Source organism: Asterias amurensis, chromosome 8 (genome assembly GCF_032118995.1).
Source record: "Asterias amurensis chromosome 8, ASM3211899v1".
Lineage (NCBI taxonomy): Eukaryota > Metazoa > Echinodermata > Asteroidea > Forcipulatida > Asteriidae > Asterias > Asterias amurensis.
In genome coordinates, this window is record NC_092655.1 from 14,885,121 (window position 1) to 14,900,533 (window position 15,413).

Here is a 15,413-nt window from a genome sequence, read left to right on the forward strand (position 1 = left end):
ACGTGATTTTCAGGATTTACCAAACAACATTTGAATATCAGTATCAAGCAATATGCAACAAATAACAAATGAAAATTTGTTTGGTAATCCTTTTTCGGAGGAAGAAATTTCATGCTAAGCAAGTTTTTGTGCTTACAGGCTTTATGAAATTGGGCCCTGGAAGCTTAGTTAGTTTACATCAGTACACAAAATAATAGCAATAATAGTACTTGGTTCTTACATAGAGCTTTATCTCACCGCTACATGTAGAGGCATATCAAAGTGCTAAGTATTTTGTCCTGCAAGGTAGTGGAGCTACGTATTGAAGTATGAGACCTTATATACACATATTGACTGGCAATGAGGTAACTAGTGTACATCTATTCCCCCGAGGGACTTTGAGTGACCAGAAGAGCGACCTATTTACCTCGGCCGAAGGCCGAGGAAAATAGGCCCCTCTTCTGGTCACTCACAGGCCCGAGGGGGAATAGATGTACACTATAGTTAGTTAACTCATTGCCAGTCAATATGTATTTTATAACACAGCTCGGTCTTAAAAGGAAATAAGACCAGAAATCTGGAAAAGAAAGGAAGTTTTGTAGTTGCGATTGTTCACGATTCAAGTCAAGAGAGGGCGCTGTAACCGGGCACTATTTTCAAAGACTAGTGCACGCTCGGGAACTAGTTCTCGAAAACGCGCGCGCGATCACTAGACTATATAAGTTCATCCCACGTGACCGTGTTTCAGCCAACCAGAATACAGAAAAAGCAAGAGGTGTGTTATAATCCTTTATAGTGCCATGTAAGTGCACTGGGTTCTTTTACATGCACTACACAACACACATGGCTTTACGTCCTTGGCTTTGCGTCCCATCCGAAGGACGAAGCAATACTGGTCAAGTTCCTTGCATAAAGGACTTAAAAAACAATGGGAACAAATAACAAACACAGTAAAATAATGAGCTTGCAAACCGCTTTTATTTATAAATAATGGCAGCTGCCCTCGAAATGCGACCTTTTTTGTGTTTTAGTTTTGTGGTGGAAGCATCCTGTTTCTCATTAATTCATTGCTAAGTGGGCACTCATCTCCATAATTGCTTTTTGCGTTATTCACAAAGTGACAGGTACCCCCAAATGATGTATAAAAATATATTTGAGTCCAAATGGATGGGCATGTATTTATTTTAATGATACTCATGAATAGACAGGATTGTCAGCGTGATTGTGACATGCTACCCATCACTATACACTATAGATGGGTGCAGAAGTAGGTCGTCGAGCTGAATGCGTGCCCTCAAAGAGACAGATTTTTTGTAACTTTATTTGTGTTAATAAACAAATGCTTTTTCACAATTTTCAAATTCTAAAATATAAAAAAAACATGACTGTACTGAAACTGCACAACAAAGCTTTATTACTCACAACTTTTTAGTTTTGAATGAAGCACACTTTAAGATGTGCCCTTTGTGAACAAAATAACGATAACTGCTACCCGTTAGTGTAATATTTTACATTTTAAATGTAGCTTTCGAGGAAAAGAAATTATATTTTGCACAGTTTTTCCTAGATTACACCACTTCATAAAGTAGGCATATAGTTTTTGAGAAAGAAGTAATTTTTCACTAAAATAATAAAATACTTCAGCAGGCCTGAAACGCTTTATTAAAGCACACAAATTTGTGCAACAACAGTGTTTTTTCTTGTATTATTCTCGGGCAACTTTGATGACCAACTAAGTTCAAATTTTCACAGATTAGTTATTTTGTGCATAATATGGTACCAAGTGTTAATTGGTGCATATTTTGGTACCAAGTGTTAATTACTGGTCTTTGACAATTACCAAAGGTGTCCAGAGGTGGATTTCACAAAGAGTTAGGACTAGTCTTATCTCGGGTTAGGACTAGTTACTCGTCCTAACTTAGGACTATCCATGCAATTTGTATATCTCCTAGGACTAGTCCTAAGTTAGGACTGGTCCTAACTCTTTGTGAAATCGACCCCAGAGGTGGATTTCACAAAGAGTTAGGACTAGTCTTATCTCGAGTTAGGACTAGTTACTCGTCCTAACTTAGGACTATCCATGCAATTTGTATATCTCCTAGGACTAGTCCTAAGTTAGGACTGGTCCTAACTCTTTGTGAAATCGACCCCAGTGCCTTTAGTACTCAAGAATGTTTAGTTCTGAATAAAGCACCCACCATTTGAAATCATGCATGTCCCTTCAATGAACAATTGTGTTCAAATGTTTACAGATTTGTTATTTTACACCAAGTGATTATTACTGTTCTTTGACCACTACCAAAGTTGTCCAGTGCCTTTGAAGTTGCTATGTCGGATCTTTTGGTCGATTGTACCCAAAAGTTTTGATTTAAAATTCAATAGGTATGTTGATGGGGGTCGAGAAAGTTACAAGCTTTCATTTGAGCAATTGCTCGATAAAAGTCCGCCAATTATTAGTAGCAGTGAAATGAAGTGCTCAAAATTAGTTTTTGTCGGAATCCTGACAATATATCACGTGACCAGATCTTATGTGTTTTATAAGAAACGTTTAAAAAAAAATTTATGGTTCCTGACCATTAAAAGTAAAAGTTAACCTTTTTTGTTAGAGCGGGTGATACTCTTTGGAATACCATTCACTCAAAAAAAAATCTATTTTTTAATGTTTGGGGCCAAAAATCTGACATAGCATCTTTAACAGCTACTTGTGATTGATCCTTCACATCATCCTTGTGTTGGGATAGTAAACCGGGCAAGATTGTTATAAGATTAGACTGTCATCTACATGTAAGTCTGGCTCTCTCACACGGCTGCTGGCACAATGTCCCTAAGTGAAGGCAGTACAGTATAGGAAATCATGTTTGGCGAACCAGTCCGACTTTGGGGCCATTTAGAATTATCAAAGTCTTTTTTTTTTACTTTTTTTTTTCTCCCCACCCCCCCCAAACAATTAAATAAACTTAATTATTGTTAAATAATTATTTTGATTCCATCACTCACTACCCCAATTTTCAATTTAAAAAAAAAACACTTCTTTGTCTTTTGTTTTGATTTCAAATTTAAAAAGTTGCAATTTTGAAGCGCTGTAAATTTCTGAATGTGTTCTTAAACGCTTTGTGAAAAAGTTTATGTGTTTTTTTCTTCCGAGGTGGATGCAGTTAAAAAAAAAAAATTTGAAGCAAACTATTTTTTTCCTCATAGTCATGTCCCTGAACAATTTTCCTGGTGTAGTAAACAGTACAGTCAAATTTTGTGCTAACATACTCTCACCAGAATCCTCTTTATTCCCTGCCCCATAAATGCATAATTCTGTCGTGAGCAGCGTCTCGAAATACAGGCCCTGCTCTGACTGTAGTTTTAGACAATCAAATCAAAGTTAGAGACAGTCAGGAGGGAGTCTCAACAAATCTCGTCCAAATCTCACCATGTTGTCGATAACTTAAAAAGCTTGGACGGATGTATCCCAACATAACAACACTGTTTTAGCATGGATTTGGTGCAGACGAAACACATCTTTATATAGTGCGAGATGAAAGCCTCGCAGGTTTTGGTACAGTTTAGTGTTAATGTGTGGATCAACCCGGGATGACTGTGCCGTGTAAAGCAGTTGTGGGTACTGCGGTAAATTTTGTTTTTTATCCCCAAAACACTTAACTGTTCTTGCTGGTCTACTTCTAGCAGACAATGCTGTCAGGTTTCAGGGTAAAATGACAAAAACAGTTAAAGGTACTGGACACTATTGGTAATTACTCAAAATAACTGTTAGAATAAAAAATTACTTGGTCACAAGCAATGGAGAGTTGTTGATAGTAAAAAAACATTGTGAGAAACGGCTCCCTCTGAAGTGACGTAGTTTTCGAGACGGAAGTAATTTTTCACTAAAATGTTTAAATTTGATTTTGAGACCTCAGAATTAGATTTTGAGGTTCTGAAATCAAGCATATTCAAATGACACAACTTTGTGTGACATGGGTATTTTTTCTTTCATAATATTATCTCGCAACTTCAACGACCAATTGAGTTCAAATTTTCACAGGTTTGTTATTTTCTGCATACATGTATATGTTGAGATACACCAAGTGAGAAGATTGTTCGCTGACAATTCCTAAACGTATTCAGTGCCTTAAAAGCTTGTGTGTATTTTATAAAATGGTCTTCAGATTGCTTGACAGTAAACATTAGTAGTTCACTTTCATGAAAATAAGAAACTCATGCATTAAAACTATTTACTGAACGCTCGTCTCTACCGAGACTCAGGTTGTCCGGTGTTTGTTTGGTTTTTGAGAACCAGGGCAATATTTTGTTCCATGTTTGATAGGAAAACATGTTGCTGGAACATGCTGGTCTATTTCTTAAAGGCATTTTTATATGTTTGATGGTGTGATATACCCTGTACATCATTGTCTTATGTAAATATATTTTATTCCAAAGGTTTGGGGAGAAAACAAGGCTGTTAAAAATGTCCGCCAATAAATGAGGGTAATTTTAAAATCACACACATATCTCTGACCGATTTCCCTTGTATAGCAGGGCAAAATGCTATGCAGAATGTATCAGTTGCCACTCAAAAATCATCATATGATACTCAATATTACCATTCAGTGTGCACAAAAACTGTTCAGTCAAAATATTTTACTGTGCAAAAATGCTGGATGAAATCATTCCCAGCAAGTATTACCTGCATTCGTTTACAACGCACTAAAATGTAAACCTGCATCCTGCACTTAAAGGCAGTGGACACTATTGGTAACTGTCAAAGACAAGCCTTTACAGTTGGTGTATCTCAACATATAATGCATAAAATAACTAACCTGTGAAAATTTGAGCTCAATCGAAGTTGCGAGATAATAATGAAAGAAAAAAAAAACACCCTTGTCACACGAAGTTGTGTGCGTTTATTAGATGGTTGATTTCAAGACCTCAAGTTCTAAATTTGAGGTCTCGAAACCAAATTTTTGGAAAATTACTTCTTTCTCGAAAACTACGTCACAGAGGGAGCCGTTTCTCACAATGTTTTATACTATAAACCTCTCCCCATTACTGGTTACCAAGTAAGGTTTTATGCTGATAGTGTCCACTGCCTCTAAAATGTCTCATGATTGATAGGATTATTGGTATGAATAAATCGTTTATCTTTACAAAACCTGCAAATGCAGTAACACGTATTACAGTTTATTTTTGTCCCTCCCTTCGGTTAAAACAGAATCGTGAGAACTCTCGGTTGCTTGATAAGAATCAGACTCTAAACGTTGAACTGCATTGCACTCCATGATTTCCAGTTTGAGTTGAGGGGGGGGGGGGGGGGGAGGGTTGCTGTAAGGTTACCGGCAATATCATGCGTGATTCCCCGACGGCAACTCTTGCCCGATGAAGCGCTGTCCTTATTAAGAGAGTGGCCACCCTGTTTTGACACAGCAATGAAGTGCTCAGCCACGATATCATGTTGCTGGCTAAGTTATATCAACCAAGGAAATGCATCGGTGTGTTGATGCAGTGGATGAGGCTGCCGTTGTCATTGAAAACGGACACTCTGCTCGTCTCTTGTTCTGGCCATCCTCTGGATCTCATGCTTACTTGTTTCTTTTGTTCTTTTTAAAGAGTGTTTTTTAAAACATGTTCACAGACTTTGAGCCGGCCAAGATTCTGCCATTTTGTGCCTTCCAATGCTGAATGCATTAACCTTTAAGAATTGTTACACTCCCCGCCGGCTCTCTTCGGAGCTTTTTCAAATCATCATGTTGATTCCTGGGTGCGGGGTATAAGGCTGCAGCTTTTGCTTTTATTCATGTTGTTTTGTTCAAAATGGTACATACACCTTAGCCAAAAAATTGTGGTTTGGAAAAGAAACACAAATAAGGAGTTTAAATGATGTAGTTTCCATGCACGCTTCTCAGATGACTAAATGGGCTTGTAATGTTACCCGTTCTCCCAACAACTTTTCCCACATAAAAATAATTACATAATCTGTGTGGCTTTCTTATTAAAGTGATTACTCCCCTTGGGACAGTCATTCCATGCCCCCTCTGGAGAAGGAAAATCTGGCAGTCCCATTTCTACAATTCCCTGTGGTCCTAAGTTTGAGCTATCAGACGACCGAGATGACGATTGTGAATTATAAGATTACATGCAGGTGCGTGCTCGATGCACAAACACGCAGACAGCAAATTTGTCCCCGGACCTAAGTCGAACTATGCTTTACTTTTTTGAAGTGTTTTCTTTTGAGTCTTTCAATATGACAATTTGCTGAGTGTTTTATGGTGGAGCGGGGTTTTCAATTTGTCAGCATTTGATAACATTCGAGTTTATGGCTCTTAGCATAATGGTAAATGTATCAGGGGAGATATGAGATTGATGGAATAAAAGGAGGGCTCGAGTGTGGGAGAAAAATCTGCAAGACTGCAGGGCTTGTAGCTCAAAATGTTTTACTGGAAGAGTTACAAGTCCTAGTCGACTTTTAGCTCCTTAAAAAGAGTCTTATAGGACTAGTCCTAAGTCCTACAATGTACATGTAAATTAATTCTATCTTTGTGAAATCGACCCCAGAGATTCTTGTGCAAGACTAGAATCCAAATTCGAAAATGGGCATGATATGGGGGGGGGGACACCATTATTACTCTTGACACAGCCACAGTTTAACATGCATGTTTCTGTTGAGAAGATTGATTAAAGGAACACGTTGCCTTGGATCGGACAAGTTGGTCAATAAAAAGCGTTTGAAACCGTTTGTTATGAAATGTATATGTTTAGAAAGATGTTTTAAAAGTAGAATATAATGATCCACACAAGTATCACTCAAAATTGCACGGTTTTCTTTTTACGTCCGCCATTTATGGGAGTCAAAATTTTGACCCCCATAAATGGCCGACGGTGTTATTGGACGAGGTAAAAAGACAACCACGCAATTTCGAGGCATATTTGTGTAGATCATTGTATTCTACTTTTACATCATCTTTCTAACCATATGCATTCTATAACAAACGGTCACAAAACACTTTTCAAAGACCAACTCGACCGATCCAAGGCAACGTATTCCTTTATTAAAGTACACAAGATGGCAAGTCTGGTCGAAGTTTACTGGTCATGCTGGTCAGACACTAAAAACCATAGCCTCGGGTCTGCGGTCCAGGGAAACAAACAATCAAGCTCTGAGAGGGTTTACAGAAAGGCACTAAACCTACTGGGTTGGTCAAACACTGGAAGTCCAAAAGGAGCCAGCCCCTTTTTAACATGCGGGTGGGGGTGGTTTTCGGTGCAATAGTTGCCTTTTTATTTAAAACAGTTTCTTGCATTGTTGACTCGAAACTGGAGCTGTTAAAGCTTCTCGTGACATTCCACGTTTTTTATAACGGGAAGAAGAAGAGAAAGTTGGAACACTTAATAATTTACATTTTGGAATTCAAATGTCACACTCGGACAGGCATCATCTTATTTACTTTTTGGGGTCTCACCTGAATCAACAACCTGCATGTGTTGTAGTCACAGTGGGCGTTAATCAATATGTTGTCTTATTTTCACATTGAGATTAAATTCTCATTTCTGGCGAGCACGGGTTTGGAAGTTGTACCATTATATTTATAGAGTGGTCAATATGTGTGCTGGTTTAAAGGTCCACTGTGCAAACATGATGTTGTCATATTGAGGTATTATTATATTGTTGAATAAATTTGAGTTGTTTAAAAGATTATAATTTTGTTGAGCACAATACAGATGGAAAGGTTCTGTAATTAGTGGTGTAGGGAGTTTTTAAAATAATCCTCGGGAAATTCTCACTTAAAAGCAGTGGACACTTTTGGTAAATACTCAAAATAATTATTGGCATAAAACCTTTCTTGGTGACGAGTAATGGGGAGAGGTTGATGGTATAAAACATTGTGAGAAACAGCTCCCTCTGAAGTGCCATAGTTTTCGAGAAGGACGTAATTTTCCACGAATTTGATTTCGAGTCCTCAGATTTAGAACTTGAGGTCTCTAAATCAACCATCTAAACGCACACAACTTCGTGTGACAAGGGTGTTTTTTCTTTCATTATTATCTCGCAAGTTCGATGACTGATTGAGCTCAAATTTTCACAGGTTTATTATTTTATGCATACGTTAAGATACACCAAATGTGAAGACTAGTTTTTGACAATTACCAATAGTGTCCACTGCCTTTAACGCATGTACATGGGTATGACCCTAAGAGGAGACCAATATCGCTGCTTAAAATAATTTGTTTTAATTTGAAGGAATAACACTGTGACTCAACAGTGAGGATATTGGTCCTTGGCAATAAGGAATATCAGTAGGAATTTTCCTAGGCTTTTCTGAGAATCCGAGATGGTCCAGCAGAACATTGCTAGACTTTGAAGTTGGAGGTCCCTATTTTGATTCTGGGGCAGGATAAGATAAGAAGACTTGAAACAACTAGATATTAGCGCCATTTGTACGAACCAAGAGGTTTAATCTTTTGCTTGTTTTTTTTCTTTCTGTTTGTGCAGGTCATCATCATATATTCGTGGGAGACTTAGATCCAACAGTTGAAACTGCTGATCTCTATAACGCCTTTTCCGTGTATGGAACAATTTCGTGAGTATAACTGCCTTTCTCTTTGGGAAATTTGAGTGTGTAATTATTACATTATTTTCGTTTCTCTTCTTCCTTTACATATTTCTGATTTTTAATACTTTGTAATATTCATGTTCACCTAGATTTTGTTTCTGCCCTGGCATGTTAATATTTGATATTTTTTTTTTTTCATTTTTTTTTTCTCCCTTTTTTTGGGAGGGGGAGGTGGGTTGCGTGCTTGGTAATTTTTTGGTGAAGAAAAGGTTATTTAACTGAGAAGAATGCAATTCCCCAACTTTTATGACCTCATTACTTGCTCGCCGCCAAGCATAAAACTATGGTAATTAAAGCTGTTTGCTATTAAATAAACACAAAAGCTTGCTTAGCACAGAAAACTCTTGCTTAGAGTGAGAGAGAAAACAATTGTAATGGGTGATTTTTCTATCAAGATGGTTTACACAGATGGTAGCTTCACATCGAGTCAGCATATAGATTGAACGATGTCAATTTGTGTTTCCGATAACCAACAAGATTCAACGACATTCTTGTGTCATACACAAAGCCAAAGAAAAATATGTGCCATGCATGCATTCTAGAGAAAACAAGGTCATCAGGGCCACAGTTCATGGCCCTGGTAAATACCTCTGCTTACGATCACCAACGTCCGCTAACGTGCAAGTGCAAATTTCCGCGCTAGCTGTGTAAGCATAGAATGCGTAGTAACGTGGAGTACGAATACGCACAAGCCAAAATTCCCTGCTTACCTGTGAAGCTGAGTGATAAAATTAGGCCCAGGTTAGACAGGGATACCAAACAAAATTATTCGCCAAATAATCACCCATAATATTGCAAGGAGGGGGAGTGGGGGAGGGTGGGGGTGTGGTAGCGAGAAGTCCCTCTTTTATCAAAGTAAATTCAGGGCACCCTCAGTCTTGGATTGATTGAGAAGAAGGAATTCAGTCCGATATCATCATAATTGCTCTTCGCCGCACTTGGATAATTCAAAATACACAACACACCCAGGAGCTGACTAACAAGATATGGAGTTGTGTTCAACTCTGCTTTACCGAGACGTCCTATACACATGGTACATTGTACAATATCATTTATCCAATTTCTTGTCAAGACGTGCCGGAAATTATGTTGCACAAACCCAATGCAAAAGGAAGGACACAAAGTTGTTCAAGCGGAGTGTTGGCATTATTGAGTTGAATGTTTTTTTTTTTATCAGTATCTGTCTGATAATAATATAAGATTATCCACTGCTGGGAATAATGCATTTTTTTTATATATATATTTTTTATCTGGGGCTGGCCACAACATCTGCCGGTGGGGAGTTTGATTCCCACAGCAGCAGTCATTACCTATTTCAATTTAACTCTAAATCCGCCTTCCTGGCTGCCCTCTCGTCGTAATAATTTTATTTTTTACTTCTGTCTACCGAAGCCATCTCATTTTCCCCCGTTTCCTTCTTCGCTTTCCTTGTATTATACAACGTTGACGTCACATCCTTTATCGTTGTGCCGCTTTCCGCTCTTCTGGTTTGAAGTCCTAGTGGATCTTGTGTCAGTCATGTTTTATGTTTTATTTTTTATATCGGAACTGGTTGGGTTCCTTTCTCTTTAGCTCTTCTTTTTCTTCTTACTGCACCTGGTATGATTGTTGTTCAATCAACGTTAACTCTCTCTCTGAAAGGCCTGGACTTGCCGCTATGAAAGGGCAGCACAAGTTTCCGTGGTAGGGGCATCAGAAATTCAAATGATTTATGGACAATGATGGATATGGTATTTTATTTTAGAGTTTTTGTCCGGCGTTAATGTGAGCAGGATACAGTCTCAAAAGTATGACTTGTAACAGTTGGTTAATTGATCGGCAATTATCCTCAAAGAGACCTAGAGTAAGATCTGAACTGTCAACACAATTTCCTGTGACAAGGTTGTTTTTTCTTTCATTGTTATCTCGAAACTTTGACGACCAATTGAGCTCAAATTTTCACAGGTTGGTAATTTTATGCATATGTTGAAATACACCAAGTGAGAAGACTGGTCTTCCACAATTACCAATAGTGTCCACTGTCTTTACGCAATATTTTGTGCTTATCAAAAATCTATGAGATTTTGGCCCAATTTGTAGGGGGACTCTTCCCATTGGTTTCAAATGTTGTTCAGGCCTGGAGTTTCATCTTTGAGAGGGCAAGGCCTTTTTCATTTTGAAAAGGGCATTTCCATTGGGAAAGCCTTTAAGTGTATGGGAATCATCTGAAGGGGGCACCAAGGCCAATAATTGACCTGAGGGCAATTCCAGGCCTAGATGTTTTTGTTAACTCAAGACAGTTGATTTTTTATTTCCAAGCACCACCGTATACTTCCTTTAAACATAGGTCATTGTATCCTACCCATCTTAGTTCACATTCTGTGAACTCAGTCAAGTCTCCCCATCCTCTGCTCCTCCTACATGTACCCCCCACCCCTGTTGTGGACACTTTTTGTTTCTCATATGCACCTTCTTCAAATTTCATTTGCCACCTTAACAGTATCTGTTACACTTGTCTGTTTGTGTTTCCTGCACACTTTTCTACAGGACCTCCTAGCCGATATCCCCCTATATAAACACCAAACAATTTCAAAACTATTAAGAAGTGCTGATGAATAATGGGAGCGCTTCGGGGCATGTGTTACGCTCTTGCGAATTGTGCAACCGTATCGGTCACTGTTTGTTTTGGAAGCCCTTTTGCGGTGCTATGCCAAGCTATTACAAAAGCGTGAACATGTTGGCTCTGTCAGGACCTGTAAAATATCAAACATCTCACTTTAAATGCATAAAATTGGGGGGCGAGTGGGAGGTGAAACGTGTCGGATAATCTATCCAGCCATACTGTGCGGAGCTTCAACATATGGTCCCTTTGTTAATGCGTACCCAAGGAGATGGGTTTCGTATCGTAGATGAACAGGTGTTTCGGTTGTTCACGGTGTGGCAACAACATAGCGAGATAATGCTTGGCTGTTGCTGCTCTCTTTGGAGTTCCTGTCTGCAATTTTTTTTGTAGAATGACGAGTGTGTTTATTAAAACGAAATAGGGAAACAATTGACTTGTGAAAATGGTGCGTTACCTAGGGGTTGATAAGGTGGGTACAATGTGATGCCAATGTTACATGTCAGTGTCAGGCCGGATTCAGTTTGTCCTTTTTGAAACGTGAATGTCGGTGCTTAAATGACCTACATGGGCAAGCATTGAATGTGTATTTAAGTGGAACTTTGATGCAGGTTGGTAACGATTTCATCCAGTAACTTTGTACTTTGTACACATTGAATGCCAATATCGAGTAGAAACTTGTGATTTTTAAGTAGCAATTGAAACATTTTGTGTAGCATTTTGCTCTGCTTTACAAGGGAACTCGTTCATTTCAGAGGTACAAAAACAACATATTTTCATGGGTGGGGGTTTTGAACTCTATGATTCTGCAGAAAGTTCCCTGAAAATGCAACAGTCTGTCCATGTGCTGATGAGCACGCCTGGGCCCAATCTCATGGCTCTGCTTACCGCCGAACTCTGCGCTTACGATCACGATTCCCCGTTTACGTGCAAGCGCCGAATTTATGCGCTAGCCTTGTAAGCCTAGAGTGCCTACTAACGTGGAGTACACACGCGCAGAAGCCCAAATTTGGCGCTAACGCGTGAAATACGCTTGCCGTAAGCACAGAATTCCCTGCTTCCGTAAGCGCCGATTCTGTGCTTACGGTAAGCAGAGCCATAAAATTAGGCCCAGTATACTTCTTTTTGAAAGGGCACACGCACCAAGGCATTTTCTCCATGGTAAAGGGCACCCTATGAGGAAATTGTAATTTTTACATAACATTTCAAGGGCATGGAGACGATCCCCTTCATTGCCTCCTTGAAGTATCAGGCCCGGTTAGAAAAAGGTACATTGTAGGATACAAGTCAGAGATGGAATGACATTGTTTTTTGGCCAGTTACCATTTTCTGCTGAGCATAGTTTTGTTGTGCTTAGTTTTGGTGCTTTTCTTTTATAAAAACAGGTCTATGAGAAACTATGTTCAGTCATTCAGTGCAGAGTCTCCACCCATCACCAACACCGTTGCTGTCATAATGTTAAAGCAGATTCACACAGATGTTTAACATGTTTAATGGTGGTGGTGTTAATATTTTTTGTTGTTCACTTAGCTGGCAAATGGTGTGCAAAAAACCTTGAGGGTTGATAACAAAAACAATAACGTACATGTACATTCCTAATCAGACATTGTAATATCAAACGTGCCAAATTGATTTGTGCACACACTGATTCACAGCTATCGATCTAACTGAGGTCTCGGCCAGAATTTGTATTGGGGGAGGTGTAAAAATCAAACCCTGGAGTTGAACAACAAGCCTTGGACACAAAGTTGTATGAATACGCTAAAGTCCATTTATATCGACTCGATGGACACGGCAGGGCGTCAGTCTAAGGTGTCGGAGATACACCTGTTGATAGGGAACATTTGTGGGTCATTTAACACCAGATATGTACTTGACTCTGTTAAATGCGGATGGAAGTGTTCACCATGGCTGTCACTATTACTGATTCTGTTGTGATGTGAATATTATGTAAAATTAAAAAAACTGTTTACTTTTCTTGAGTTGAGCAGACTGCATTTTAAGGCTCATTGAAGTTTATTTTTATTTGTATAAATCACCACCAGGAGGACCTTAACCAAGGGCAGGCCTGTATATATGTTTTGTTTTTTGAAAGGCGGGGCATCAAAGCATTTCTCCTTGGTAAAGGGCACCCTATTAGGATATTGTAAATTTCTACTGGAGCATTTCAAGGGCACCAAGGCAATAACCAGGGGGGGGGGGACGGAGGCAATCGCCTTCATTGCCTCAGTGAAGTATCAGGCCTGCAAGGGTCGTGAGAGCTTACTTAGTTAAACCGGACACTTCGAAAGTGAAAATGACGTGATGAATTATTGTTGAGGGAAAAAAAGCAAAAAAGAAAATGGGTCCATTTTTCAGTACATCCATTAACAACCTGATTCATATTCCCCTGCAACACCATTTGTCAATTCACTTTGACGCTTCACTTTCCCCTACTCGCAATCATTTACCCACTTATACTACCTCTTACAATCTCACAATAATGATTCCTGAGTGGACAACCCCCCCCCCCTCCACACCCTCTCAAAAAGTCAAGCCCATCAGAGAGAGGAGTAGAGAGCTGTTACAGTAAATAAATACACGCAGTAGGAGGGCAGCAACTGTTGCTTTTGCAGACTGGTCACCTAAGCTGTTACCCCCTACCTGAACCCCCACCCCCCTATTGCCAAATGACAACACTCTTTTTGTGCTGCATGCTTCCTGACAAGTGGCGTTGATGGGTTACGTGACCGCCACGACAAGCAGTTGTTGTGTATCTTCCTTGAGGGAGAGGAGAGTGTGGTTGGTGGATGGCAAAGAGAGAGAGAGAGAGAGATAGACCCTGGCCGTGTGGCTAGCCGAACAGCGAGAGACCGTGGCCGTGTGGTGGCTAGCCGTATTGACCTGTTTGGTGTGAGACTCCCCCCCCCCCCCCCCCCCCCCTAGAATCCATGGGACTACATCGGGATCATCCTTCCCCAATCCTCCAAGGGGGTCGCTATCGCATCAATATTATTGATCACCTCTGTTTAAGTCTTTTATAGGAGAGTGCCAGCTTGACGGTATTTAATGAATTCAAAGGGAAGACACCAGCTTATGTTTGGTAATTAACTGATCATAGATTGGTTGATCATCGTTTATAAACACACTCGGGCTACAAATTATTTCCATCTTCAGAATTATTTTTTACCATGAGTGATTTGTAATTTCTGAGAGAAGAATGAGGACGAGTTTAGAGTAGAAAAACAAGAACAAAGATCAAATGTTTTGACAATAAAAAAAAGAGGGTGGAAAGGGCAATGTGAACACTTTGTTAAATTGTGTGTTATCACTCTTGAGGAACAAGATCTATCAATAACAAAAATTTCTAGATATGAAAAAAACCTGGCATTGTAATATTTTCATTATTATGAATGTAAAATTATACTCCTTTTTTATGATTAATTTACAGTTTGTATTCTTCCCTTTTTAAAAGTGTTATTTGTCATTATGATAGTGTCACTAAAATTATAGACATTGCACCCCAAAGTGTTAAAAATGTTAAGTTCTAGTTTTTTGTAAAGCAAAAACACAGTCAGGTAGCAAAGAACTTGAGATTCAACTAAACAGTAATACAAACACACGACCAAGACTTTAGAATATATATCTTGATTCCAGCCCTCCCCCACCCCCCTCCATACTAGGGCAAATGGTAAATGAATATTATAAAACCATTATTGTTGTACCTTAAACTTCTCTTGAACAACAGTGATTTCTTTTTTGCACCTTCTCGCTCATTCACAGATCTCACAAAAGTTTTGGAAATCTCTGCCAGTCTAATTTTATTATGTTGATTTAGTGTTTACTTAATTTCAAAGGGGTCAATTCACAGATTTATCGCAAAAAAAGGGAATGAATTTTCCTTTTCTCCCAAAGAGCTCCTCGGGGAGACTCCTTTAGAAACGTATAACTCTGATTGTCGTAACGAATTCAATGAAATGAAAACACATTATTTAAACGCAGGGTTCAACTGTCCGTTTTTTTTTGTGTGTCAACTGTCCTTCTTCAAGGTCATCTTTTTACAAATTTTTATTTGATTATCATAAATTAACATTGAAGTATCAGGAAACATAGCCAGGGCTAGTGGATGCGTTAGCTTTTTGCACCAGTTTCTGCATTGTGTATTGAAATGGCTTTGAGAAGGTAAAAAGAGTAAAGTGTACAATTATTACACCAGCACGTTGGCAGTTTTATCCAAAGTGGTTAAAGGAACACGTTGC

The 15,413-nt window shown here is 39.0% G+C and overlaps 1 protein-coding gene across 4 annotated transcripts in view; it reads left to right on the forward strand.

Moving 5' to 3' along the window:
- Nucleotides 1–15,413, forward strand: part of LOC139940567 (nucleolysin TIAR-like) — a 151,699-nt gene that overhangs the window by 101,807 nt on the left and 34,479 nt on the right. For all 4 annotated transcript variants that reach the window (XM_071936874.1, XM_071936873.1, XM_071936875.1 and 1 more), the window contains one exon: nucleotides 8,456–8,543. In XM_071936874.1, coding sequence (XP_071792975.1) covers nucleotides 8,456–8,543 — 88 coding nt within the window. The remainder of the gene's footprint in view (nucleotides 1–8,455; nucleotides 8,544–15,413) is intronic.